Source organism: Spodoptera frugiperda, chromosome 11, assembly GCF_023101765.2.
Source record: "Spodoptera frugiperda isolate SF20-4 chromosome 11, AGI-APGP_CSIRO_Sfru_2.0, whole genome shotgun sequence".
Lineage (NCBI taxonomy): Eukaryota > Metazoa > Arthropoda > Insecta > Lepidoptera > Noctuidae > Spodoptera > Spodoptera frugiperda.
Genome location: NC_064222.1, coordinates 6,353,609 through 6,380,517, shown reverse-complemented (window position 1 = coordinate 6,380,517; position 26,909 = coordinate 6,353,609). Strand labels below are relative to the sequence as shown.

General features: G+C 34.2%; 2 protein-coding genes and 1 long non-coding RNA gene across 3 annotated transcripts in view; 1 reads left to right on the top strand and 2 right to left on the bottom strand.

The window, feature by feature from the left end:
• Positions 1–11,017: 11,017 nt before the first annotated feature.
• Positions 11,018–19,321, bottom strand: LOC118275007 (uncharacterized). The gene is made up of 6 exons (XM_050697115.1): positions 19,150–19,321; positions 15,520–15,644; positions 14,594–14,656; positions 13,209–13,295; positions 11,737–11,960; positions 11,018–11,326 (listed from the first exon to the last, which is right to left on the bottom strand). Exons 1-6 carry the CDS (start codon positions 19,257–19,259, stop codon positions 11,102–11,104), a joined length of 834 nt encoding a protein of 277 aa, XP_050553072.1. The 5' UTR covers positions 19,260–19,321; the 3' UTR covers positions 11,018–11,101.
• Positions 16,834–18,514, bottom strand: LOC126911220 (uncharacterized). Its single transcript, XR_007705747.1, has 2 exons — positions 18,266–18,514; positions 16,834–17,746 (listed from the first exon to the last, which is right to left on the bottom strand). It is a non-coding gene; the product is annotated as an uncharacterized LOC126911220 (long non-coding RNA).
• Positions 19,322–23,542: 4,221 nt separating the features above from the next.
• LOC118275137 (somatomedin-B and thrombospondin type-1 domain-containing protein) overlaps positions 23,543–26,909 on the top strand; it is a 77,833-nt gene continuing 74,466 nt past the window's right edge. The window contains exon 1 of the mRNA XM_035593004.2: positions 23,543–23,708. The gene's annotated coding sequence lies outside the window, so the exon portion shown is untranslated. The remainder of the gene's footprint in view (positions 23,709–26,909) is intronic.

Sequence of the window (26,909 nt, the reverse complement as noted above, 5' to 3'; positions counted from 1 at the left end):
TGATCCACAAATTGTTGTTTCGGGCCTGGGTGTGAAGTTTACGTGAACTTGTATGTTTGTAAACGCACCCACGACATAGGAGAAAATCCTAATGTGGGGTAATGTGTAGAATATTGCTCCTTAAATATTCCCTATTGTAGGAGGTATAATAAATATTTATAATTTTTCTCTAAATATCAAATAAACCACGTACGGTATTTAAAATGTTCATCTTCAATTTATCTGATTGGCAGCCATTTTGGCGCGCGGCGACTGACAGCTGTCGCCACGAATGGATGCGTTCGCGAATTTCCAAACGAGTGACAAATGTGCACCAGTATAAACTGACCGTTGGATGTGTGGAAAGATTATACAGAGCGAGACCATGGTAAACTGGTTTTGTTTAGCTTGATGTGTGGCCCTGTGTTCACCGCGTACACTGCGGACGATGAGCTGCTATACAAAGGAGACAGGGACGAACTTAGTGTAACGCTAAGTTTTATTAAGTTTGGTATATTTTGCAACTGATTACAAAGTTTCTTGTAATCAAGAAACAGACTTAGACTTTTAAGAAAGAAGTAAGTAATGGTAATTCCGTCTCTTAGGAGTTCCTATCACAGGTTTACACGCTTTCGAAGGCAAGGTGATGAATGCCTTACCAGAAGTAATGTAGTGTAATAGTGGTATGGGCATTTAGCCACTGTTACTTCGACAATTTTGTAGCTAAAAGTTAAATTTTCCTTAAAAACATTCTATCTTTTATCATCTGCCATATTAAATATTTAAAAAATAATACATTAAATCACTTAAATGTTTTGAAGTTATTAAAGTACGTCCCTGCACAGTGGACAGTGGCATGCAACTGATTGTCGCAAACAATACATTTTTATCGAATTATATTTTAACTCAATTTTATATTTTGTGTTTCAATAAAAATCCTTTGACAATTTTCACCAATTTTCACGAGAATTAGATCATAAATATTAAGCTTGTTTAGCTCTGAAACTGTAAACACAGGATATTGTAGAAACTAAATTATATTAAACTAGCGACCCGCCCCAGCTTCGCATGGATGCAATGGTGATATATTATGCATGTATTATACCTACATATAAACCTACCTCTTGAATCACTCTATCTATTAAAAAAATTGCATCAAAATCCGTTGTGTAGTTTTAAAGATTTAAGCATATAGGGGTAGAGAAATCGACTTTATTTCTTTGTTTCAGAGAAGATCGATGTAACAAATGATAGGACAAAATATTTATAAATATCCAAGAAGTTTCCCTCACAATCCATAGATGATGGTGATTGTTGGGATCGAGATAAATCGCGGTATGGTTTCGCTACATCGATTTAGTTAGGGTCCACCAATTTACATGTTCATCCAATAATAACACCTTCAGAGGGACCAGTAGCTCCACCTATAGTTCAATAAAGCACAACCTTAGATCAATTTACAATGGTTTTATTTAAGAACCCCTAGTATACACAGTAACACCTTGTGTTGGTCCCTTACTCTTGCGGCAGGTACCTATAGTAAGAGCCAATCTAGGCATTACACATTTTTTTTAAACTTTGCCCCACACTAGGATTTTCTTCTATGTCGTGGGTGCGTTTACAAACATACAAGTTCACATACACATGACACCCAGAACCGAAACAGCAATAACAGTGACCTGTCGCAGGTTGTTTATGATTATAGATGATGAGATGAAGACATTAAAGAGTCAAAGACACAAAGGTCTCTTTAATGTCTTTCTGTCTGTCAATCCAATTCAGCCGCTTAGTTCATCCAAAGTAATAACCATTACATCTACAATGTAGGAACTTCGAATGAAACAAAACACGTATTAATTCGTACGCGACATTATTTTCACAGTCCGAACACACAACTTAGATTCGTATTGTACGGAACAAATTTTCCGCAGTTGAAAAATAGAAAAATGTTCACAAAACAGCACCCTGTACTTTTTGCATTGGACTTTTGTGAAAAATAAAAGCGCTGAGAAAGTTTCCACGTTCACATTTCACCGTCACTGGCAGTTCCGAGTTCAGTTCTCGAAATATAACCGTTTTTTTTATTTTTTTATTTTCCGGACGATTCAGAAGTTCCGCCTTTCAAAATGTTAGATTGGGCTTCGGGCTCCGTGTTTTGTGTGCGCTGACCAAAACCGAGAGCCGAGTCATAATAACCTTCTCTTTTTAATGTAAAGTTTTGTTCCTCATCTGTGTATTTAGTGTCTTTAAATACTATTCTAATGTTTGTGATCAAAATCACATTCCGAATCTAATCTTTAATTTATCTATACATGTAATAAGACTGTGGAAATGTTAATTCTATATGCAACGTTTTGCCTTTTATCTCGTAGAGGAAGGCAGAGATGCACATTACGGCACGTAATGCCGCTATTATAATACACTTTTCAACATTTTTGTTATAAGTCCCATATAATAAGGTGAGCGTATTGCCATATACTTACTGTCATGTCCATGTGTTTTGTAGGAGGATTTTAAAATCCAAGCCAATTTTCATATTAAACATAATTTTCGAGGTTTTCAATGGTGTTAAAACATACAATATCGACCTGAGAAATATTGAATACGAAAAAATACATTGCGAATATATGTTTTCCGTGGTAAAGAAAAGTAGAGATTTACATAAAAGAACAACAGGTGCTGTATCGCGTTTGTCCATGGAAATTTATTTCGTAATATCGAAAAAATGGAAACTTGGTTGTTGATACCTACGCCTCGTGATTGATGTGGCCATAAATACATCAGTGTTATGCTTAGCACAAACTACATATCGACGGTTAAAAGGAAATAGGGTATAAGCGACAAAAAATGAAATGTTCAGGAGAGCCGTTTACAAGTTTACGTTTATTTTTTACGTTTTTGAAAAAATACTAGGAAAATGTTTTTTTGCTAGGGTATAAACGCCAAAAATGTCATCGTAGAGCCATGAGAGTAAGCGCATTCGAAAAAGCGGGAAATGTTACGTAGGATAGCATAATAAACTCATTTTTTACCAAAATGTCCCTTATACCCTATTTCCTTTTAACCGTCGATATGCAAAAGTTACGTATAATAATTATGTCAACCATAGATATATGCTGTTTTTTATATTTCTATGATGTCAACAGTGCATGACAGTTTAATGATGGACTTTGAGCCTTCTCTACACTAGATGGTTTATATTGTGGCGACACATGACAACTGACAGATGACAGAAGTCGCACATAGACGATCGACGAGCAAATCAACGGATGACGTCATAAAATCCTACATTGCACTTGTGAAGTTTACATTCGCATAAACATGGATAGTAAAATCCCAACGGGTAACAGTTGGGCAGAAAGCCCGTCAGGCATGATCACCTCGCCTGGTCGGAGGATTCTCCTTTTCTTAGGAAACTACTCACTGTTCCCTTTAATATAATGATTTCAGCTGCAGATGGGTTGAAGACTGCAGTTTACTAACCCACATCACATATCAACAGCCTATTAATTTAGTGGCCACTGCTGACCAAAGCCTCTTCCCGCACGAAGAAGGTCCGAGCATTAATCACTACGCTTGCTCAATGCGGGTTGGCGAAATCTTATCATCTTTAATTACGAACCCAGGTTTCCTTACGATGTTTTCCTTCACCGTTTGTCAGTGGTGTCTAAATAATTTTAGAAAGTATATATTACTCGGAAAAAGTCACATTGGTACTTGCCGTTGGTAGGTTTAGTACCTTCATGCATGAAAAGAGGGAGTCTTAAGCCTTCAGGCCACCACGTCAAGGTGGTTTACTTATATTCAACAAAATTGAAAACGTATTCAATCACGCTTTGCTTTGCAAATCAACTTTAAAAGCTGTATTAATTTCATTCATTCCATATTATGTTATTGGCTTACTCACGTAACTGTTTGACGAGGAACTTGACTCGACAAAATAAAACAATTACGTCAGTAAGCCGATAACATAATAATTAATTTAGTAAGTATGTCTCACGAAAGTTACAATAAAATTACATTCATGTTCACATACCAATACTTATTGACCAAAAAATTTCATTCATGTTCACATACAAATACATATTAACCAAAAATCAGTTACTAAAATTAGAAAACTGATCGTTTACCTAACCTGTGTACGGAATAAGTTGAAAATAACATTATAGGTACCCTGGTCCCACCCTCAGGGTGAGCTCCTGATATTTTAGCGGAACAAAATATACTAAATCAGTATGCCAAGCTCGTTGGCTGCGTGATAAGCATGTTGATAGCAATTGATTGGAAATAATACCGGCCCTGTAAGATTTGCTAATAAGCTATGTATCTGTTTTGCTTTGTAATTTTGGACGGAAACATAATAATATCTATTGTTTGTAGCGCAGGTAGGTATTTTATTACCCTATATAATATTATAAATGTGAAACTTTGTTTGTATGGATGTTTGTCCGTCAATCACGCTGAAACTACTTAACGGATTTTGATGAAATTTGGCCTACGGTAACCTTTCTCATCAACGAAACACAACGCAAGAGGTGTTTCACATCGTTTTTCTGTGAGGACGTAGTATCACTCCGATCGAGCGGGCCCATTCGTGCTGAAGCATGGCTCTCCCACACTTAATTTACAGTAAAATATATAAATCAATATGTGATATACATAATACATACAGTAATATTGTTGTTACAAATAAAATCTTTACGACCACGAGGTCTTAACAAACCCACAATTAATTATATTAATTATCATCTTTAACTTTGTAAATTCAATATCTATCCCTCAAATGAGTTCCATTTTATTTCTAATTCCATTGTGTCTACAAAATAAAGGCTTTCGCTACAACTTGTTAAACTTTATGTATACACGGCAGCATGTTAAGCTACACAAAAACTGCTCTTCTTTAAGCGATTTTCCACCTTTTGAACAAGTGATAAGGTTGAACATTGCCTGAAAATTAGTGTACCTTGATCTGCTGTTATTTGTACACACTGCCCGCAACAATGAGCGTTTAAATAATAGTTTTTGGCGAGATTTGTTTGTTAATTTGTTTAATTAACGGGCGTTGGAAAATGACAGCTATGGCCGTTGTTATAAGGTTTAATTGTTATTGTATTATTTTGGGGTATGGTCAGTGGTTGTATGTGACATTATATGGAATGCTTTTCGGTATACAAAAGGTTAAAACAGGGACATAAAGGACTTTTCGTGGGTCGAGTGATGATTCTGAAAGAGGTCTAACGTTTGTTACGCTGTAATTTAAGAAATGGTGTCGTTTAAAATCTTTAAAACTATTTTTTATAAACTAAAATATCTTTTAAAGACCTAAAATAGGTAGAGATAGAGAAGAGACGAAGTATATTTAGGTTTTGTCTAGAAAAAGGTTAGAACAAAAATCAGGTACAATTAAACGACTAGCTATCAATTTCTATACGGTACCCGATCTCAATCTAAAACCATTGGATCGATCTTAATTTTTAACAGAAACTCTATAGGACTAATGTCAAAAATTGATTTTAATAAGTTATTAGAATCGGCAGTAGAGAAATGGTATTTTGTGTGCTATTGTTAATGAAAGTTATTTTTTATAAACCATATAGTTTATGAAAGTTATTTTTCATAAACCATAGCACACAAAAGACCTGACAGAAGACACCAATAAAAATGGCTACCCATAACTAAACCGAAAACCCATAATTAATAGTCCTACAATCCAACCTCATATGACCTATAAACATTTACAAAGAATACCATCGCTTTGTCATAGTTTATTTGAAATATTTACGTGCACAATAGCTCTGAGGAGTGACGAAGTTCCCCCCTCTTACCTCCATTCAAACATTTCTCCATGTCCTCCCGTCGGATGATGTATTTTATTCGTATTTCAACAACAATGCATTGTCAGTAAACGTACTTACGTTTTCCTGGAACTTGTCACACCGGAGTGAATTTTCTTTTTATTCAATGCTGTTCCGTATCGCTTGTTTAGTTTTTATTTTGTAATACCTAGAGTTATTAAGGATTCTTGTATGTAAGGGTGCTTTTCCTATAGAGATTTGCTATGCTATGATGTTGTGGATAGGTTTAGTATCAGCTATCAATCATATTCATCGGTACACATAACTTAGCACTGGTAGAAACGGACTCAGTTACGCTGTTTTTATGTGGAAAATTGCTTGCAATGGATGCGTGCTATGGATGTGTGCTATGTATCTCTACTATCGATACATCGCATACTGGAGTTGCGCAACTTCATATCACATCTTACTCGCACAACTACATAGCTTAGTATCGGTGGAAACGGTCACATAACTGGAGTAATACGGTCATATAGTTTCACAGTTTAGCTATTACATCTTCGTAGCATAGCTACATAGCACATCTCTGGTGGGAAAGCACCCTAAATAAACTAAATAGCTATATATTAAATAGATTTAACGCGTTGAAGAACAAATTGTTAATGAACGAAGAATGCTTTGAAAAAGTCTTGCCCAAATTACGCTACGGTGTGACGCGCAGTGAAGAGTCGTATCCCCAGTAAATAATACATGCATTTCTATATAAACGTGTACCTATGTATAAAAAGGCGAGAATACTTCCATGTCGGACGGACATCCCCGTGGCTATTGGGGCGTAATGATATGAAACCCATCCGGTTTGTATGCGACTCGGACCGACAATGCTGCTTAAATTGGTAAAACTGAGTTTTTAAATGAGTTTTCATTCTCCCATCATGTTTTCTTCTTAATGAGTTTTATTTTGTATTTTCTTTTTCGTAATGTTTAACCTCTCGTATATAAGACAACAATAGAAAACACATTGTATTTCGCGTAGATCTGCGTTCCGAAACGAAATACGAAGGGTTAATTTACGAAATAAAGAAACTAGGGGAAATGTGATCGGAGTTGCGGACTACCTAGCGGGTTTACCGGGGCTCCGGCTCGAAAAGCAGGAGTAGGAACGGGGTGGTTTTTAGTCAGTAAGAGTCTGACTCTCCCTCTCGCCTCGCCTAAGGCGGGAGAAGTCATTAGATGATTTTGCCCCTTCAAAAAAAGGGGGAAGTGTGATGTAGACGTGGCACGTGTATCATAATTATGTATGTAAGGCTTAAGCCTCGTCTTCACTAGGAACATTTGTCGAGTAACATGTGTCCCCAGAGATATCGGGCGATGTCGAGCAACGTAGGACGGTATTGCCGCGATATTGTTGAACCTCTTCCTTGTCGCACAGGCTTTAACTTCGCTTCAGATGTCCCAAAGACGTTCATAGACGTGTTTTGTTTACGGGTGAAGTCACACATCACGACATAGAGGTTTTTTCCGAAATTATGCAGTGTTGTGTTATTTTAACGTGCAAAAATAAAAGGTTTTTCTATTCCATGGTTTAATTTAGTGTGTAATTTGTAGTATACTTGTTATTTAAGGGTTAGTACGGGTAGAGTATTTGGCAAAACCCTTTATTAAAATTTCCACGGTCCATTTAATATGGGTCATTGAAGGTAGGCTTGTATTATGAGATATTTATTGTGCATTGTGAATGGGTAAGAGACGCACAATTTATTTCACATCAATATAGTCAACGAATAAGTTTCGAGACCACGACTAAAGTATAAGAAAAGGGTACCCACTATCTTTTATGATTCATTTCCCCCGTTTTCAAGCCTTTCAGGGGCAGGAAGACCCCTGTTATCACGGCATACATCACGCAAATGACTAAAAATGAGGACTTCAATTTCGTATCTCATTCACTCACTCGCTCATGATGCGTCGTGGACATTTTTTTCTCTCGTATGAAAGCATTTTGTGTAGTGCCGGCCAAATGATTTGTTGGTGGTTTTTGTACAAGGTGTTTTGATCGGGTCGCTTACAATCGATTGATGTAGAAGTCATTGAGAGAGGTTGTGGACGTCCTGTGCCTTATTTTGATGATGATGATGATGAGGTATTTTACCTAAATTATTTTCTAGTTATAGCGATATTTATTTCGTCTGTACATTGGTCTGTGATTGTGATTGAATGTGCTGGTTCAGTCTGCTATAGTGTCACCCTTATTACAGGAGACTCATAACAGAAGTAGTGTAAAGCAGACGTTACAATATTATGCTCTATTGGTTGGTTTATTTGAGCCGGCCAATCAGAGCGCCGAAGGCGCTCTCGTTTCGATTACTTTAAACTTTAAAAAAGAAAATTCATACTAACCCTTCGGGATTAAAAAGTGAGGAGATTGTTTACTTTTCTTCGATTTATTCCAGTTTGACATACCCCAAACATATATTTTTTGGATTTACTATTTTATTTTTATTTTCTATTTCATTTAAATGGTTCAAAAAAAAAAAAGAAAAGGAATTCGATTCGATGGTCGGCTGTATATTTTTGTTGATCATTAAAAAAATATGTGTTTATACAAATTAAACGTTATCATAGCACATACCTACTTAAACTATCTGGTAAAAATTATTGTCCTTCTTAAAACTATTTCGTAGGAAACACACATAAGCTTGCAAACAACATTAAACCCTCAAAATATTTACTTTTAAGATCCAGTTCACAGCTACATCATAAAATAACCCATATATTTGAGACCACTGACTTATCCTAACGACGCTCAACCACCGTCGTGAAACCAGCCATTACTCAAGTAACCACCGGCACCGGTAGATGGCAGCACTGAGTTACTCGAGGTCTAGTAGGCCATGATACGAAGTACACACACGGCTAAGCAAAACCAGTTTACTAAGGTCTCGCTTTGTATGATCTTTTTGCATATTCAAAGATCAGTTTATACTGGTTTAGTATAGCTTGATGTGTTCATACATACTTGTATCTAACGAATGATATAAGTGGAAGGAAAGAAATGCGGGAAAGCTTTCAGGAGGCCTGAATATTTCAGTTTGGTTTTGAATTGAAAAACATGGTTTTGAGTAGGAATTGCTGTGTGGTTTCCTAAAGGTAACGGTAAGGCACGTTGCAAGGATTGTTGTGTTTTATTTAGTTACATGGTGCGGTATGTGAAGGGAATGCAAATATAGAAAGTGGGTTCAAAGTTTCAAATGTTTTTTACATTATTTCAGTACAATGTAGGAGAGATGCCTAACCCGTGCGTTGAGCAAGCGTGGTGATTAATGCTCAAACCTTTTTCGTGTGAAAAGAGGCCTTCGGTCAGCAGCAACAGCATTTATTTTTGGAACGAGTAACGATGGGAGTTTCTTATTCGTTCTTCTCTATTCGAAGCTACACTTTGGAACGAGCACCTAGCTTCACTGACAGACAGATTGATGGACAATTCAATTTGATGTTTCAAAAGTGCCTAATTTAGGATTAATTGAAATAATTACTTTGACTTTGACTTTGCAGTGGTCACTTTATAGGCTATTGATGTTGCTAAGCGTCACCAATGCTAAGGTATGTGTACCAATGAATATGATTGGTGGAATCCAAACGCATCCACAGCAACGTAGCAAAGCAGATATCTGGTGGAAAAACTCCCTTATTAAAATAAAATCAAATATGATGTATAAGTAGATAAAAGTATACTATACCAACATATCTTTCACATTCCATATTTCACCCTATATATTTCCTTATCCCCCAATTTCTTCTTAACATAACCAAAAAAGGGTACTTCAATACTTCACCATTATCTATCCCATCGATGAGTCTATTAGCTTTGAGCAAGGTTCCAAGTACCTTCGAAAACGAATGGCAAAAACTATGACAAATAAAAAGAGATGATCCCAAACGATAATAGACTTTAAAGCTTTCAGAATAAGGGTCATTGGTAGGGAATAGGATGCTGATAGCTGGAACTAGCAAGGAATTTATCTAGACTATGGATTTTAAAATTATTTAGACGTGTAGGAATTGGTTTTGGATTCCAAAATGTTATTTTTATAGTAAGTTTTGTACGAGTACGAGTTTGCTATACGTTTAACGAGATCAAAACGAGAGCGCGTCTGGCGTCCTCTGATTGGTTAGTTATTTCGCCCCGGCCAACGACTGGCCACGACAGGCCACGACACGCCACGACAAACGTAAATCAAACCCGTACTAAGCCCTCTGGCATCTGGACTGGATAATCCCAATCGGATACTTTTGCAAATAGTTCGAATGACTAAACTAAGCATAAGGTATAGTCATTAGGTACTAAAAAATATTGGAATAGCTTTAAAAAATACAATAACACTTTTCTAAAAGGTCATTTATTTTCAATTTTAATACATTATAATTATTACGTGACGTAAATACAACATTTTCCATAAGCATGGGTAATGGGACCTACTGTATATTTTCCTCAATAGATGGCGTTAGTTTGCACGTCTTGTTCTCCGCCCAATAGTGAATTAGCTAGTGTTACACCATTGGATGTTCAATATTCAATAACTGCAGTGATTGGACAAAATAACCTCTTTCTAGATCTGCACCATTTGGTAGCCTCCATTGAACACCTTAACTAATAACTATTCATATATTATTTGAAAAAAATAATCACTAAACAGCAAGAAGGTTCTTGAACAAATAATAAATTTAATCACAATCACAAAAAATGAGATGAAACAAAGACAACTAGATAATTCTATTCATTAATTTCGAACAACAAAATTATTAATTTTTCCAAGTCTCATCACGTCGCTTTCGTAAGGGGACCGGGAGGGATCAAAAATTAAATTAAAAAATTAAGACTGGATCAAGAAATTACATTTTAAAATCGAGAAGGGGTACTGTTAAAATTTTGAAGTAAATATTGTCTTTTCACATTATATTTTGTGTGAGTAAGTTTGTGAAAATATTGTCAGTTTAATTTGTTATTTTGATACTTTTGTGCAGTTATAATAATTTGATGCATTGTTTTATACACTAACCGCCGAACTCAGAGTCATTTAATGGTTACTTAACCCAGTCCTTAGCAATTGTTTTCAATACAAAATCATTACTAAGGAATAGTTTAAGTAATCATTAAATGTCTCTGAGTGTGGCTTTAAAAGTTTAATTTTAATCACAAAGTTGTTGTTAAGAGTAGTTTTAAAAAAAATTGATCAATATTTTTAGTATCTACGAGGTTTGGAACAAAATGTAATCAGATGACCTAAAAACTTTACTGAGAATCACCAACATTCAAAAGATTCTAGTTATTTCAGATTCCTAACACTACTATTCAGGGAAGTAAACACAATTTTACTAGGGATCCTAGATTGATAGCTATCATGGATCAAAATACATCCAAATGGGAGATTTGGATCGAATCCTTGATCCTCATCATTTATACTTTTTGAACTGGTTCGATTAAGTATGGGTGAAGTTTGTACCTCCTTATCTATGCGTTGATTTTCGATATTTTCTGATATGGTGTTATCCTGTAAAGAACATTTAAAAATTTAACAAAAAAAAGATACAGAATAGTGTCTCAAATATTTTTCTATGGTATATATGGCCGGTAAACAATCAGACGGATCACCTGATGGTAAGTAATCACAGCCGCCCATGGACACCCAAAACTCCAGAGGCGTTAACAGTTCATTGCCAGCCTTTTGACGTTTAGGAATTAAAGGGTTGTTGGGGAATCGGGGATTGGAAATATGGTAATTAGTAGGTAGGCGGAGGCACGGTAACCTCACTAACACAACGAAACACAAAACAAGCGTTGTTTCACGGTTCATAGTTTTCTGTGATGTCGTGGGATCATTCTGGTCGAGTAGGCCCATTCATGCCGAAGTATGGCTCTTCCACACTTATAAAATTGTTGAAATTTATCAATAGAACTTACCGTAACATTATCTCCAGTCAAATCCACTACCACATCACCGTTTTCCGAGTCACAATTATCATTATCATTACACTTGTCTTTGCTGTTTTGTTCGTTACAATTATTTGTAGTATCTTCAGAAGTGAGATTGTCACTAGAAGATCGACTCATTGTAACGTTTGGTGTACTTTTATACGGTGCGTTATGATCGAGTTTAGCTCTCTTAGTTGGGGAAAAGGATGAATCTGCAATAATACAATTGTAATATTAAATTTTACGTGTTAATTGTTTTTGAATTGCCTTTGGTTGGTTTGATTGGCCTGTAAACCAGCACACGGATCCCCTGATGGTAAGTAATCGTCGCCGCCCATAGACGTTCGAAATATTAGAGGCGTTACAAGTGCATTGCTGGCCTTTTGGGGGTTAGGAATTTTAAGGTTGTAGTTATAGGTAAAAGATATAAAACATGGCTTAGAGTAAAATCTTTGATTGGTCACCAATCATCACCAGACATCTATTTGGTATACCTTCCTTCTCCAGATTGACGCTTATTAAAGAAGGGCCAAATTAAAAGTACCCTTAACCGACGAGTATGCATGAAAAGAAAGAGGTATGTAAGATTCGTAGCAATTGGCGGTTCATTGTCTCTGCCTACCCCCATGGGAGACAGGCGTGAAGTTATGTACGTATGATGCTTCCTTCTCCCATAGACCCCTTACTAATTTTGTTACCTCAGCGCTAAAAAGCGTTGATAAAGCAATGCTGGCATTATCAATAGAAAAAAAATAATGTTAGTAACACCATTTCTGTCATTTTCGTGAAAAAGAGAGACATTTTGTATCATTACTGGTGACAATATAACGAGGAAACGACACAATTGTTGCGTCATTAAGTAGGCAATATGGCCGCTGCTTACTGCTTTAGGTGTTACGTTTTTTGCTTTAGCTTTTAATAAGACTTTTTTGTTTGTAGTTGTAATATTTCTGAGTGTAATGAGGATTTTTTACATACCTACGTCGATATGTTGGTTAACCTTTTATGTGCCCAATTAAATATCAATTAACGTGACCCTAGCGCGCAGCTACAAATCGAAAAAAATATATCTACACTAAATAAGGAGCAATCGTGTGAATATAATAAAAAACTTATGCATGTTCTCTGTCGCGGCAATACGTCACATATTTATGACACAGGCGTTTACAGGGTTAAAGGCAGATTTATATTAAATTTATTATACACGGGTAGTAATTGAATGATTTCCCCACTCAAAAAACAAAGCGCTGGCTTGAATCGTTTTGGAGTCAGTTACTAGTTACTGACCCTGTGTAAATCTGCTTTTACATTTTTTTCTTATTTGGGTAAACTAATGGGGTAGACAGAGACAATAATTATAACGTCAAGTAACATGATTCTAGTGTACCAAGTGATATAAAGATTCTTTTTGTAGGTAATTTAGTTTGGGGAGACTATATGTATAGTGGTAGTGTATTTACCAAAGTCAAAATCAGCCGTAGGTTGTCGTCTCATCTCTTCTGGAGTTGCAGTAGACCCAGAAGAATCAGTAACAGTATCTGAAGTACCTGAAAACGATAAATAAATGGAATTATGTTTATTGTGTAATAATTCTGTGACATCATGTATTACATATTTGATTGAAAAAGAAAAAAATATTCTGATTGGTTAATAAAATAATGATGTTGTCTGAAACAACATCAGGCGTTGCATCGTGGGGTCTCCTCAGCAGGTCTACTTAAAGGACTCGGTGCCCTTTACAGATGCAGAGGATGGGTATCGGTTTTAGTGAGGTAGAAATCCGACACTCCGTAGTCTTTTGTCCCCAAAAAACTAGGCGCCTTTTAATGGTTTACCCCGGAGTAGAAACGGAATGGTTGTTTGTCAGTAACTTTCTCTTGCCTCGCCCAAGGCGGGAGAAGTCAATGTATGATTTTCTACATTAAAAAAAGGAATAGCAGATTTTAGACCAAGAAATCCCCATTCTAAGATTAGTTAATTATTAACTACTTAATCAGTACGTATTTAAGACCTACACTTAGGTAACAGTCTTTACTTTTATTAACCATGCACTATTTTAAGTATTCCGAAGTTTCTATTCTTACTAACTTAAATCTAACTAGCTCCGAGTGTCCGGCAGTGTCTTAGCGATAAACTTTAGACCCTCATTTGTCCAAACTACATCAATCCAAGACTAGTTGACTTCCCTAGTTGTCATCGGACATCTGCCCTTTACGTTTATTGTCAACCCTTACAAGTTTGGACTATCATGAAGTTGGACTCAAATGGGGCATTAGGAATAGGGACTACCTTGTTGGTCATGTGGTATTAAGCGCCCTTACCGAATTCGGGGTAAGTTTTTTTATGGAATAGGAGGCAAACGAGCAGATGAATCACCTGATGGTAAGCGATCAGCGCCGCCCATGGACGCAAGCAACACTAGAAGAGTCACAAGTTTGTTGAAGCCGTTTTAAAAAGGAATACGCTCTTTTCTTGAAGGTTTGAAGCTTGTATCGGATCGGAAATACCGCCGATGACAGCTCATTCCATAGTTTTGCTAATTGTTTAGATTAGTGATAGGTTTTTCCGTTTTTCGATAATTATCTGTACTTAATAGCGTGGAGTTTGAAATCGTCGTCGATATAATAGTAAATATGTGTTCCTAAATGTTCCTCATGAACTACCCCATATGTTAATCTCTATTTTTTAAACCGTTTACAAACATACAAGTTCACATACACATGACACCCAGACCCGAAACAACAATTTGTGGATCACACAAAGAGTTGCTCCGTGCGGGAATCGAACTCGCTACACGTTGCGCGGCAGCCGGTTACCCAGCGATCGAAATGAATCAAGAACTTACTGGAGCTGCTAAAATGTTTTCTTCGGCGTCTCTGTACTATATCTTCGTCCAATTTTATTACATCTGTAGAAATAAAAAAAAATATAATTGGTAAGACAATATTAAAATAACAAATTGATATAAGTGAGAACGACGATTTGGTAGTTCTTTACGTTATCTCTAAGAGAGCTTAATGAAGATTTTGCATATTCGAATCAAAAAGTGAGTGACGAAAGCAAATAACATTACATACGAACCATAGTTTAGCTTCCTTTTTAAACAGGTAATAGCTACACGATATATAAACAATATCCAACAGGTCAGAATTTGCACCAGGTTAAAAAAAACTGCCCACCCGTACCTAAAGCTTGAAACCTGAACATTTTTGCGGAATTCCTCTGTCACCACAAACTAGAGGTGCAGGTAAAGTAACAAGCCTCTTGATTGGCAATTTAACACCCCTAGCCTTTGTACCCACTAGTGAGGGGGAATGCCGACTGAGATACATAGTGGCCTACCTATGTTTTCTTCTATTTCGCTGTTTCTTTGTGCTTGTATTTACACTTTTAAGTTATTTTTTTTTTATTTTGTATTATATTAGTATTTGTGTGCGTGCTTTTGACTTTATTATTTGAAAAGCATTGAATTAATACGGGCAGGTAATTATGACGATGACGATAATAGGCTAGTTTCCTACTAGGCAACTGTCGATTACAATTATTTTTTTCGAAAAATAATAAGATATTTAGTAGGAATATCTTTGAAACAATGCGCTATGACGAAATCAGATTATAACGTCAAATAGCACACTTATTTTTTAGAAAAATTAGCTAGCTCATCAAATCAGATTATCAATGAATTAAAGTGTAATTATTTTTTAAATATTTGATTGTATAGAAATATCGAAATAATGATTTTTGACTTAGGAAATTACCCAATTTTCTTACCATCAAGCAGCTGATGCATGTTGCGTTGGTACAAGATGGCGGTTCCATTGACGAGGGTGGAGGAAGTTCTCAGGGACAACCTGTTTGGTACAACTGCTACGTTTATCCAAGTGTCCAGCTCCGTACTGTAGAGAAAATACGATTCGTTTTTATTTAACACGTGAACTGCCGCGTAGGTCGCCGGTGACCTACGTTAGTGGCGGATTTGCCTTCAACAGTTTTCTGATGGCAGTTAAAGGCTTAAGTGTGGTAGAGCCATGCTTTGGCATGAATAGGCCGGCTCGACCGGAGTGATACCACGGCCTCATAGAAAACCGACGTGAAACAACGCTTGCGTTGTTTGAGTGAGGTTACTAGAGGCCCAATTATCCCCTTTCCTAATCTTCCCAATCCCCGATTCCCCAATAACTTTTAATTTCCTAACCCCTAAAGGCTGGCAATGCACTTGTAACGCCTCTGGTGTTTCGGGTGTCCATGGGCGGCGGTGATTGCTTAACATCAGGTGGTCCGTCTGCTCGTTTACCGGCTTATACCATAAAAAAATTTATACACATAATGTTTATGATGATTTAACTCTAAATTATTGTGGGTGAGCCTATTGCCATGTACACGCGGCTACGATAACTAGTATACACCAACACATCGACACAACTATCGCTACACAATATCCCTGTGTGGGTATTCCGTAGTAATGTGCATAAAAACGTTTGACCATTACGCACACATTGGTATATATTATAAATTTTGTGTCGGTATATGTATTTTTATAATTTAATAGATGGGTAAGGTTAAAAATATTTACAATTGATGATATGATTCAACATTTTCACTGAACTAGATGTAGTGCTCGTAGACGAGTGGTTTAACGAGCTTGCTCTAATCGTGTCCCTCTACGCCGATGTGGGTTCGAAACCAGCAAAACGTAAAAAGTATTTTTTAGATGAATTTTATTTCGTTGTTTGTCTTTTTTAAGTTTATTTTTGTTTTCTGTATAATAAAATCAGACTATAAAAGAAGCATTTAAGTCGGTAAATAAAACGATATCTATTTTATTACATATAATTTATTTTTATAGAAATAAAGTATAAATATTGGATATAAATCAAATAAAAAATGTTATTAATTGTTTTCATAGACAATTTTTTATTTATTAATGATTATTACAAAAAAAATATATTATTAAATAATAATTTTTATTATTAATTAAATAATAATAAATTAAATTTTAATATGGTTTATTACTTATTATTAAACAATAAGAAACATTATATATATATTTTTTTTTAATATTAAAATTTAAAATTAAAAAAAGTATTAAAAAATAAAATTATTATAAAAATTTAATTAAAACATTGTTTTCCAAATTTCCGCTTCACAGTAAATATTGTTATTTCTTGAAATTAGCAAATTTTTGTTATTAGAATTCTCCATTTTGTGTTTTAAGGCTGTTGCTATAAGATTCAATATCGAGTGGGCAATATGTTAGCAAAAATGTGACGATTAATACAAATAAGTTTTTAACATTATAACATTTCGAATCATACTCTAAGTTGGTTAAGGATGAGCGTAAATATAATGTTTCAAATTAGTTGAACAGCAGTTACATAAGTTATTAAAAATGAGAAATGAAGTGAATTAACATGTTGAATAGAAAGAAATTATGACAATTTCTAACCGCATAACAATAACATCACTTCACCGTATTTTCTAGACTGCATTTTAATATTATTTTAAAAATATAAACATTGTAGTTAATTTGGACTATATATAATTTGGCTGATGGCTCAGTAACTGATTATCGAAAAATAAATCGATATAACTCAGCGTTAACGCAAAAAAAAATTCAATACAAATAAATTTAAACTTTATGCTGCTAGCATGAAATTAATTATTTACATCGTTAAATATAACCACATTATTAGCCCTATCAAAATTTATAAAACTTCTGGCAAAATTTTATCGCTGTTCCTGGTGCATTGTGGGCAGTAATATCTTTTTGGGTGGCTCCCTGCACCTTAAACCAGAATGCAGGTGCCTCCTTATTGTTTGCGTGAAAACATCGAGTGCCGTTGCTGCAGTGCGTGTTGAAAAAGGAATCAGCCTTATGCCTGGCTATGATGTCGTAGTGCCGGGCTAACGAATTTGCCTTCGGCTTCGGCCCAGCTTGGCAATTTTCAATATCACCAGTCTCCGCATATCTGCGCACCCATAACTGCACGGACTTACACTATTAAACAAAAATATATTATTTAAAATACCATGAAAATCTATAAAGTTACTTATCAATAGGAATAAAATATAACTACAAGTAGCTTTAGTTGTAAACACAATAATTATACAATATTTTATAATCAACATATATATAGGTTTACACAGTAATAAAATGCTACTAAAATCCTTTAAGCTACAACAGGATTAATAATAAATTATTTATAAGGATATTTAAGAAAATATTATTATTAGTATCCTATTAATATAAATTAAAATAGATTAAGTTTTAAATTTATTAAACAATAATTATTTATTCTTAATAATAAATTCATCAATAATAATAAAAAAGTATTCATTATTCAAATATTAATATTCATAAATTTTTTTATGTTATTATTTTTTGTATTTTATAAAACAAAAAATAATAACATTATTTTATTATATTTAAAAATATAATTTTAGAGAACTTAAAATAAAATTATTAATTCAATCAATTACCCAGAATATCAACATAATAATTATCTTATTTACTCACCGATATCGTTAAGCGCCTTTCTATTTCACTAAAGAAAAGATCTATCTTTTGTTCGTGCAAAATAATTACTTCTGCCTTTTTCAAATTTGTGAAGTGTTGAGATATGTTGAGCTTTACACACGAATTATGTAGCAATAAACTATGAAAATGAAATGCTCATAAATTGACAACTAAGAATATAATTTTATTTTGTAAGTTGGGTGATCTGGAAAACATTTAAAGAATTGACGGTAGTTACTTTATAAACGGGCTAAATAAAATGACCCGAGAGTTGCGTGGTCGCCACAAACATTACAAATTTAATACTCAAGTATCGAATCATTAGAAATTTAGAATTAGATGTTGTTTAAAAATATTTGATAAACACTACAAAAAGAACTAGTTATTGCTGGGTTCGATCCTGCGACACCTTGCCTGATAACTCAAAGCGTTAACCATTACGCCAAACGTGCAATTAATAAATGTTACGAAATATTGTAATGGATTCAATAACATAAATATACGACGAGAAGATTCCTTTAGATATATTTGTATGGGTATAATTTGTGTAGCTCGATCTTTCGTTGTTCGATTTATTAAATGTTTGTTAAGTATTATTTTTATGTCTACCCTTGTTTTTATTCATAAAATCTTTTACGAAATTCTTACATATACCGACACAATAATTTATAGTATATACCAATGTGTGCGTAATGAACAAACGTTTTTATGCACATTACTACGGAATACCCACACAGGGATATTGTGTAGCGATAGTTGTGTCGATGTGTTGGTGTATACTAGTTATCGTAGCCGCGTGTACCAGGTACAATCCCAAACGTAAACTTTGATAAAAACTTTTGCATTAAAATTACAGAATAAAAATGAAATTTGTAAAAGCTTACCAAATTGTTGATATGTTATGATTTCCAATATTGTCAGTATGTATGTTGTTCGCTAGTTTCCACACAATACCTAATATTTCGCCGTTCATTAGATTTTTATCATAAAACATGTTGAAATAATATTTATTAGGTACAAAAAGTAATAATTAATTAGCTTTTAACTGTCACAGAGAAAAAATGCGCGCCAAATGCGGAATTACCCACTTTTTTAATTCGTGACGTTTGATGTAAATGCTATTCAGCCTAGTTTTATTTTTTAAGTTTTATAAAAAAATGTATTAATAATGTAAATCGTAATGTTACTAATTTACAAGATTTTAGTTACGAGAAGAAAATGCTTATCTTGTCACAATTAGGGATCATTATTATTTATTTTCAGTCATAGGCGTCCCACTGCAGGCCCTACCCTAATTAGAGTTTTTTTTTGCTATGTAAAAAAGAATGAGTAATCATTTTAAGTTATAATTCGGCATCAGCTGGTCTTGAATTAATTCATGAAATAAAATAAGCTATATCTACATAGTTTCTATAACAGCTTTAGTTTTCTATTTCGTCTGAAATTGCTGCGTACAAATTCATATTTTATTATCTGTGATAAAATGGCGGGAAACGTGGCATTTTTATAGCTCTGTGAATTTGTTATTGTGAAGATATACAATACAATGTTTCGGCAGGTGTGTGGTTTCCAACGAATCTCTAGAACTAGGTACTAAAATTGAGATTACTAGACTAGACTATTCATTATATATTATTTATGGTAAAAAGTAATACAAGAAAATTCCTCATAAATGGTACTTAGGGCAGAGTACTATCTTGTACGATGAGAAAACAATATGCACACAAAATATATGTATTTTTCTAAAGCATTTTAACGAGATTACTGCAAACAAACAATTATATGAAATTGTATTTTTTGTTTTCGCTAACCGAACTTTTTGTACTAACCTTCTTTCTATTTTATCTTACGGTATCAGTACTGGCCACATTTCGTCAAAAAAATTGTAAGATGCCATTAGATTTTATTTTTATTTTATATATTTTAATTTTTTTAATGGCGTCTGCAAATTTTTTCGTGCGGATCCAGCCAGATACTTTTTAAAAATGATTAATATTAAACCTTCTTTCATAATTTACATGACTGTTCTTTCTTATAGGATGAATTTTAGAAATACTTTAAAAAAGCTTATTTATTGAACCACATCGATAGCCGAAGTCGCAACTAGCTTCCAGGAAGCAATTACACCGTACACAAAATGTCTTTGAAGATTATTATAGCCCGTTTCGGTACGGTGTAAATGTGACCAAAGCACACTCAGTAGGGGATACCCCACACATGTTTTACAGTGTATTTTTATTGCCAGACTAAAAATAACGTAAAGAATATTTTTATGACTTTTTACTTCATATTTTACTCTGTATTTTTATGTTTGTGGCTTCTTGTGAGTTATCAATAGGGATGATGACGGGGTATGAAAAATATAAATCCATTTAGTCCGTCAGTTAGATAATGAAACAATATTAGACACGTATTTTTATTTTGTCGTATAAGATAACTATACTAAGATAATACGAATCAAAGTTCAGGAGTAGGAGTACTTTTTACACGTCGATTCTACGTATAAAAAGTACCTAGAAGTGACGTCACGCGATATTTCAAATCAATATATCTTCGAAAGTATTCGTTTCCGTAAGAAAATAAAAAATACGTGTGTATAATGTGTAAATAATATTTTAAAATAATGGACCTGACGAACATTAAAATAATAAATAGTTTATAACAATAAGTAATGTTATGCTTATCGATGCCAGTTTGTGGATAGGTAGCATGGTTCGACTACCAGGTCGTACTCTAGGTTTTGCCGCCACTTTTAACAAACATGGGTGTCCATACCCGAAACACCAGAAGCATTACAAATGCGTTGCCGGCCTTTTGGGAGTTAGGAATTTAAGGGTTGTTGGGAAATCGGGGATTGGGAAAATTGGGCCTCCGGTAACCTCATTCATACAATGAAACACAACGCAAGCGTTGTTTCACGTCGATTTTTATGAAGCTGTGGTATTGCTCCGGTCAAGCCACCCATTCGTGCCGAAGCATGGCTCTCCCACACTTAAAACTTGAATCTCGAAACTAGTAGAGCTTAGCTTTTCTCTATAATTTTACGTGTGTAAGCCATATTTACTAAGTTTCCTCAATTTTTATCACCCCTACAGGTTTGAATGTCGCCTCCAATTTTGGCCAAGAGCCGAAGCCATAAAGGTGGGTCTCTATCTAATATTTTCGCGCAGTAAGCTGAATTGGGTGGGAATGGCCGCGGGTAGCGGTCAGCACAAAGTTTGGCAGTTCATGTCGAGAGCTGATCGTACGCTACGTTGCTAGTTCGCTAGTGTAGGTCCTGCTAGATAGGATGGTAATGGACTTATAGGTCTGTGTGATCTGTGGCTTTATTAAAGGTGTTTCTTTAAAGAATTTTTATTTATTTTTTTGGGTTTAGTTTAAATGTGTAGTTTTGTTTATTTATTCAGTAGTAACATACAAATTACCTTACAGGCTGTATTTAATGGGACTAAATCATCTAATTACTTCTCCAGCCTTACTGATTAAAAACTACCTTGTTTCTACTTCTGCTGTTTGAGCCGGTAAACCCGCTAGGTAGTCTGCAGCTCCGGACCTTCAGCCTAAGTAAGGACTTAGGCTATACCCAATGCGATGTTGTAGCATACTTATGTAGTATATCTAAATATATAAAATGAATTCCTGTTTGTTAGCTGGCTAAAACACGAAAAAGGCCGGAACTATTTGGCTAACTTTGATCTTAAATTATTTGTAGAGATTCAGGAAAGGTTTGAAAGTTTATTTTGAGGCGGTACGAAGTTTGCCGGTTTAGCTAGTAATGTATAAATATCTAAACTACACAATATAATATTCTATATAATTATCCTTTATTAAACTAGGTTTGATTAATTGGAGTACTGAGCAGTACTCCCGCCTGTTACCTGGGTAGACAGAGACAATGGAACGCCAGTTGCTACGAATCTTACATACCTCTTTCGCTTCATCAACAGTCATCAGTATTTTCATACATGCTCGATAGTTATGGGTACTTAGAGAGATCGTAGTATAAACCTGAAACTTTTATACTGGGACCTCGCGCCAAGCTTTTATGGTAAACCTGCTTACGTATAGGAGCCTCATTGTTAATTTTGTTCATTGACTTAAAATTACGGGTTCGTAATAATAATGATTACCAAAGCAATTCCAACTTTAATACCATTCATTTAAAAACTCATTTCACTTGCCTACCACCCGTCTTCACTTATAACCCGGTGCAAACATCGTGTGGTAACAAATGGTCCCTTCCACAAGATAATTAGAATTAATATTTGGAGTTTCTTGCTTGTATTACACGGAGAGTAATTAGCGTGATCAATCCCGTTGTCAAATGCTGCTCATCCGGCACCACAATCTTATCACAAGTCGTTCACCCCGCGTCGACCACTCTTCGTCCAAAGGGCGGTGACAGACGGCTTTCTTGTCGTGCGATTTTTTTATAGTGTTTTAAAATAAATGAGGATATTTTTTGTTATTTTTGTAAATATTGTATGTTTGGTTTTTAATCACTATCACTGACATAGTATAAAACAAAGTCGCTTTCTCTATCCCTTTGTATGCTTATTAAATCATTAAAACTACGCAACAGATTTTAATGCGGTTTTTTTAATAGATAGAGTGATGCAAGAGGAAGGTTTGTATAATACATGCATAATATATCAGCATTGCACCCATGTGAAGCTGGGACGGGTTGCTAGTTTGTTATAAGACTATAAGTTATATTTTAAGTTTGTTTTATTGTAGGTTTTATATTTAAACTCATCAAGTACTTTTCTGCTTTTTTATATAACTTTACGTATGTATGTATGTACGAAACTTTGAACTTTATAATAATCAATGTAAGTCCGTAGTTACATAATTATTATTAAAGCTTGATAAATGACAGATGTTTCAAATGAATTGAAATTGATATTTTTTGTATCTTTGGTTGAGCTTTAATAAACGTAAGTGAACTACATATATCTACTACATCTTCGCTTCGCCGTTCTGGCAGTAAGCAGGTTGGTGGCCAAACACAGACATATCACCGCTAAAAAAAAATCCGGATGCAGGAGTCGTCTTTCTTTTACATTTTAATTTTAACGTAAACTTTCTCTTCAAACCTTCACGGAGTGTCATTTTCTAGACTCTCAAAATCAAAATAATTTCATCTTCACACTCATCATATACTATTTACCTCTTAATATCTACAGCAATCCCTTTTCACATAACAATCATCACTTTAATCAACTTTATCATAATAATTCTAAGCACACAATTAAAACCTACATCCCACGCAGTAACTAAAGTCGCGCGACTCAGATCGTCTGTAGAGGCAGTACGTTGACGGAAATTCGGGAGAACCAGCTACAGCGGGCAGTGTTTCATACCTCCCCCGTGTGTCGAGTCGGGAGGACGTGTCGACTCCGGGACCGCGCGTTAGTGACTGTGATTGTGTGAACGAAACCATGTAAGTACGATCACTATTGTTATAATATTTATTTATGTAACGGTCGTCTCCATATTTGAATTTTTAGAATAGAATGGAATAGAATGATTTATTTGAAAAGAATAGTAGGTACAGATTGTTAGGTGAAATATTTTGACATGTTTAACTTTTTTTTTTGTTGGTCTTGAAGTTCTTGATTTGAATTTGTATTTTTTTTTATTCGAATTCGATATATGGGGTGCTATTAATCGGATATAAAATTATAATTATATTTTTCGATTTAAATTAGGTGTGGATACTTAATTTATCGATGCTAAAAATTAATTTATAGTTAACAATTTTATAAGTAATGTTTAAAAACGATTGGTAAGTTTCAGTTGATAATTTATATTAATAGTTTTGTTTTATATACTTTAAATAGGTATATATTGCTGAAATAATTTAACACGTGAATTAAACAAATAGTCAGAAGCACCACTGAATATATTTTATAAAACAAAAGAAGATTATAAATAGTTTCCACTCTTATAAGTGGCCAGCTTAACAGCACATATAATATATGTAACATTTTGTTAACATATGAATGAAAATAAATTGCCTATTTAATCATCTATTATCGCAACAGTTATCGTTAAAAGAATAGTAATAGGTTATTAAAAGATAGACAACCATTATTATTTATTATCTTTGTGATTTATGAATTAACTACTAATACTTTAAGATTACATATTATGATTTATCTTTAGGTGATAATAGATGACTCATTTTTATTTTAATGCCCGTCTTGTGGATTATTTTAAAATATTAGACACGATTTTTTAATTTTCTTACGGAAATAAATACTTTCGAAGATATATTTACTTGAAATATCGCGTGACTTCATTTCTAGGTACGTTTTATACGTAGAAATAACGTATTAAATAGTAATGACGTATAGTGCAACATTAAAAAAAGGCAACTAGTTATGTCACTTAATGAGGTCCTCGTACCGTTTGACGTCTCAAAAAGAAAAAAAAACTGGTTTAGCTTTTCTTCTCCATTAATGTACCTACGTGAGTAAACCGTGATTTTTATTTAATTTTAGTTAAAGAAAATATCAACCTCATCTCAAAAAGAAGCCATTAATAAATAATTAATATTAAAAACCAATAAATTAATTATATTAATGAAAGTCTCTTGGATTCGTTTAAATGGAACCATTTTGGTTTGACAAAATACAATTCATAATTAGAACGAGCTACTTTCTTTTTCTTGTCGAAAAATTTAAATTGTTGTCTTGAATAATTAAATACGTTTTCGTTTAATTATTTTTAAGGTTGTATTAATTATTAATTTTTGTATTAGAATTTGTTAAGTAATTCGTTTTAGAATTTTTAAAGGGTGATTTGGTCAGTTTGGTTTTTGTTTCTGGTTTGGGTGATGTGTATGTGAATTCATATAATGTTTGCAAATCGTGACATAGTTTTTTTTATAATGACTATCATGAGACATACTTATCTAAAGATCACTGCGCACGCTGTTCACGATGAAGAGTTCCGCTGTGACTCGACACTAGTAGAGCTTTTGTCCTTTAATTTACGTGTGTAAACCGTGATCTTTAGTGAATACGGAAAAAAATATTCCGGAGCAAATGTAAGGTTTTCCCAAAAAAAAAGAAACAAGAAATGCTAATCAGTTTTCCGGAAAAGACTAAGGAGTATGGAGTACTATAACCTCATTAGAACCAGTCTAGTAGCCACTATCAGCAGCTTGAGTGTCTAAGAATAACTATCTATAATCAAATTTTACTTAAATGTCACATAACTTCATAAAGAATCAAACAAACAAATGATATATTTTAGACAAATTCTTTATCAATTGACAAAACGAAATCTTATAGGAAACCTTGTTTTTGTTTCGTAACAAACAAAAACATACAACAATAGTTGAATTGAAATAAATTGTAGTATTTTTAACATCTAAAAAAACCAGACATATGTATACCTACCTATGTCTGGTTTTCAGTACGCACCGTCACGCCTTTTAACCCGAAGGGGTAGGCAGAGGTGCACATTACGGCACGTAATACCGCTATACAATGTACAGCCACTTTTCACCATTTGTGTTATAAGTCCCATGTAATAGGGCGTGAGAGTAAGGGTAGGTAAGTATCCAACCTCATTTACATAAAAAAATCATAACCTTAAACTTCATCTATTCTTCGAGAATTTTTAAGTCTTCCATCTTTAAATTTAACGTTGTATAACCTCAAAAAATATTGTTTCGGAGTTTAAAAAACAAGCCGAGTTTTTCCGTTTTTTCTTTTTTACTTCAGGTTTGTATATTTTATGAATGTTTTTTTGTCTTAACATAAATCTGAAGGCTTTGTTTTAATTAAGTCGAACACAACTTTTCTTATGATGAGGGAAGACTTTTTAAAAACGCTGCGGAAATATTGAGGAAAGGAAAAATTTCGGTTGAAACCTTACAACATAGCGAACGTAGGTAATGAATAAATAATATTAACATTTTGAAATTTGGTTATGTGGATTAGGATTTTCTCAAGTGTCGTGGGTGCGTTTATAAACATACAAGTTCATATGCACACGACACCCAGACTCAAAACAATAATTTGTGGATCACACAGAGAGTAACTCCGTGCGGGAATTGAACCCGCTACAATGGCCCAGCTACCGCTTCATTCAGTTTGTTTTTAATAAGTACATATTTATAATAATCTTTTTCGTAAGCTTTTCGGAACTAATATTTGCAAACAAGGATTACCAATCGTATTAGTCCTTCATTTTTAAACGGTTTTAGTGACATTTCAGGTTTTTCGCACAACTTTTTCGATCTAGGTATAAAATCGCCATAATACATGTAATGTTTTTATTTTATTTCATTGACATCCAATGTTAGGTATCAACAGAGATAAGTGGAAATTGTTCCTCTTTTTTATTCAATTCACGGAAGGATAGTTTGATAAGCATTTTTGTTTTATGATCGCATATTTAATAATTGATAAAAATCAAAATATGAAACTGTCAGATCAAATACATTGAAATTCATTATCATCAATGGTTTGTGATAGTCTACTACTCGAGCTGGACTATTAATGACCCTCTCTACATAAGAGGGTTTACCATAATCTCCACACTTCACAAAAATCACACCCTTTTATCCCAGAAGGGGTAGGCAGAAGTGCACATTACGGCACGTAATACCACTATACAATCGCATTCA

What these genes read in the sequence shown, in the direction of transcription:
- LOC118275007 (XM_050697115.1), bottom strand. Translation starts at nt 19,259, where the DNA reads ATGTTTTATGATAAAAATCTAATGAACGGCGAAATATTAGGTATTGTG. An exon ending in TACGGCTGATTTTGACTTTG is followed by an intron (nt 11,961 to 13,208) that starts GTAAATACACTA and finishes GTATTATTGCAG; the next exon opens with ATTCATCCTTTTCCCCAACT. An exon ending in TGACTGGAGATAATGTTACG is followed by an intron (nt 11,327 to 11,736) that starts GTAAGTTCTATT and finishes TGTTCTTTACAG; the next exon opens with GATAACACCATATCAGAAAA.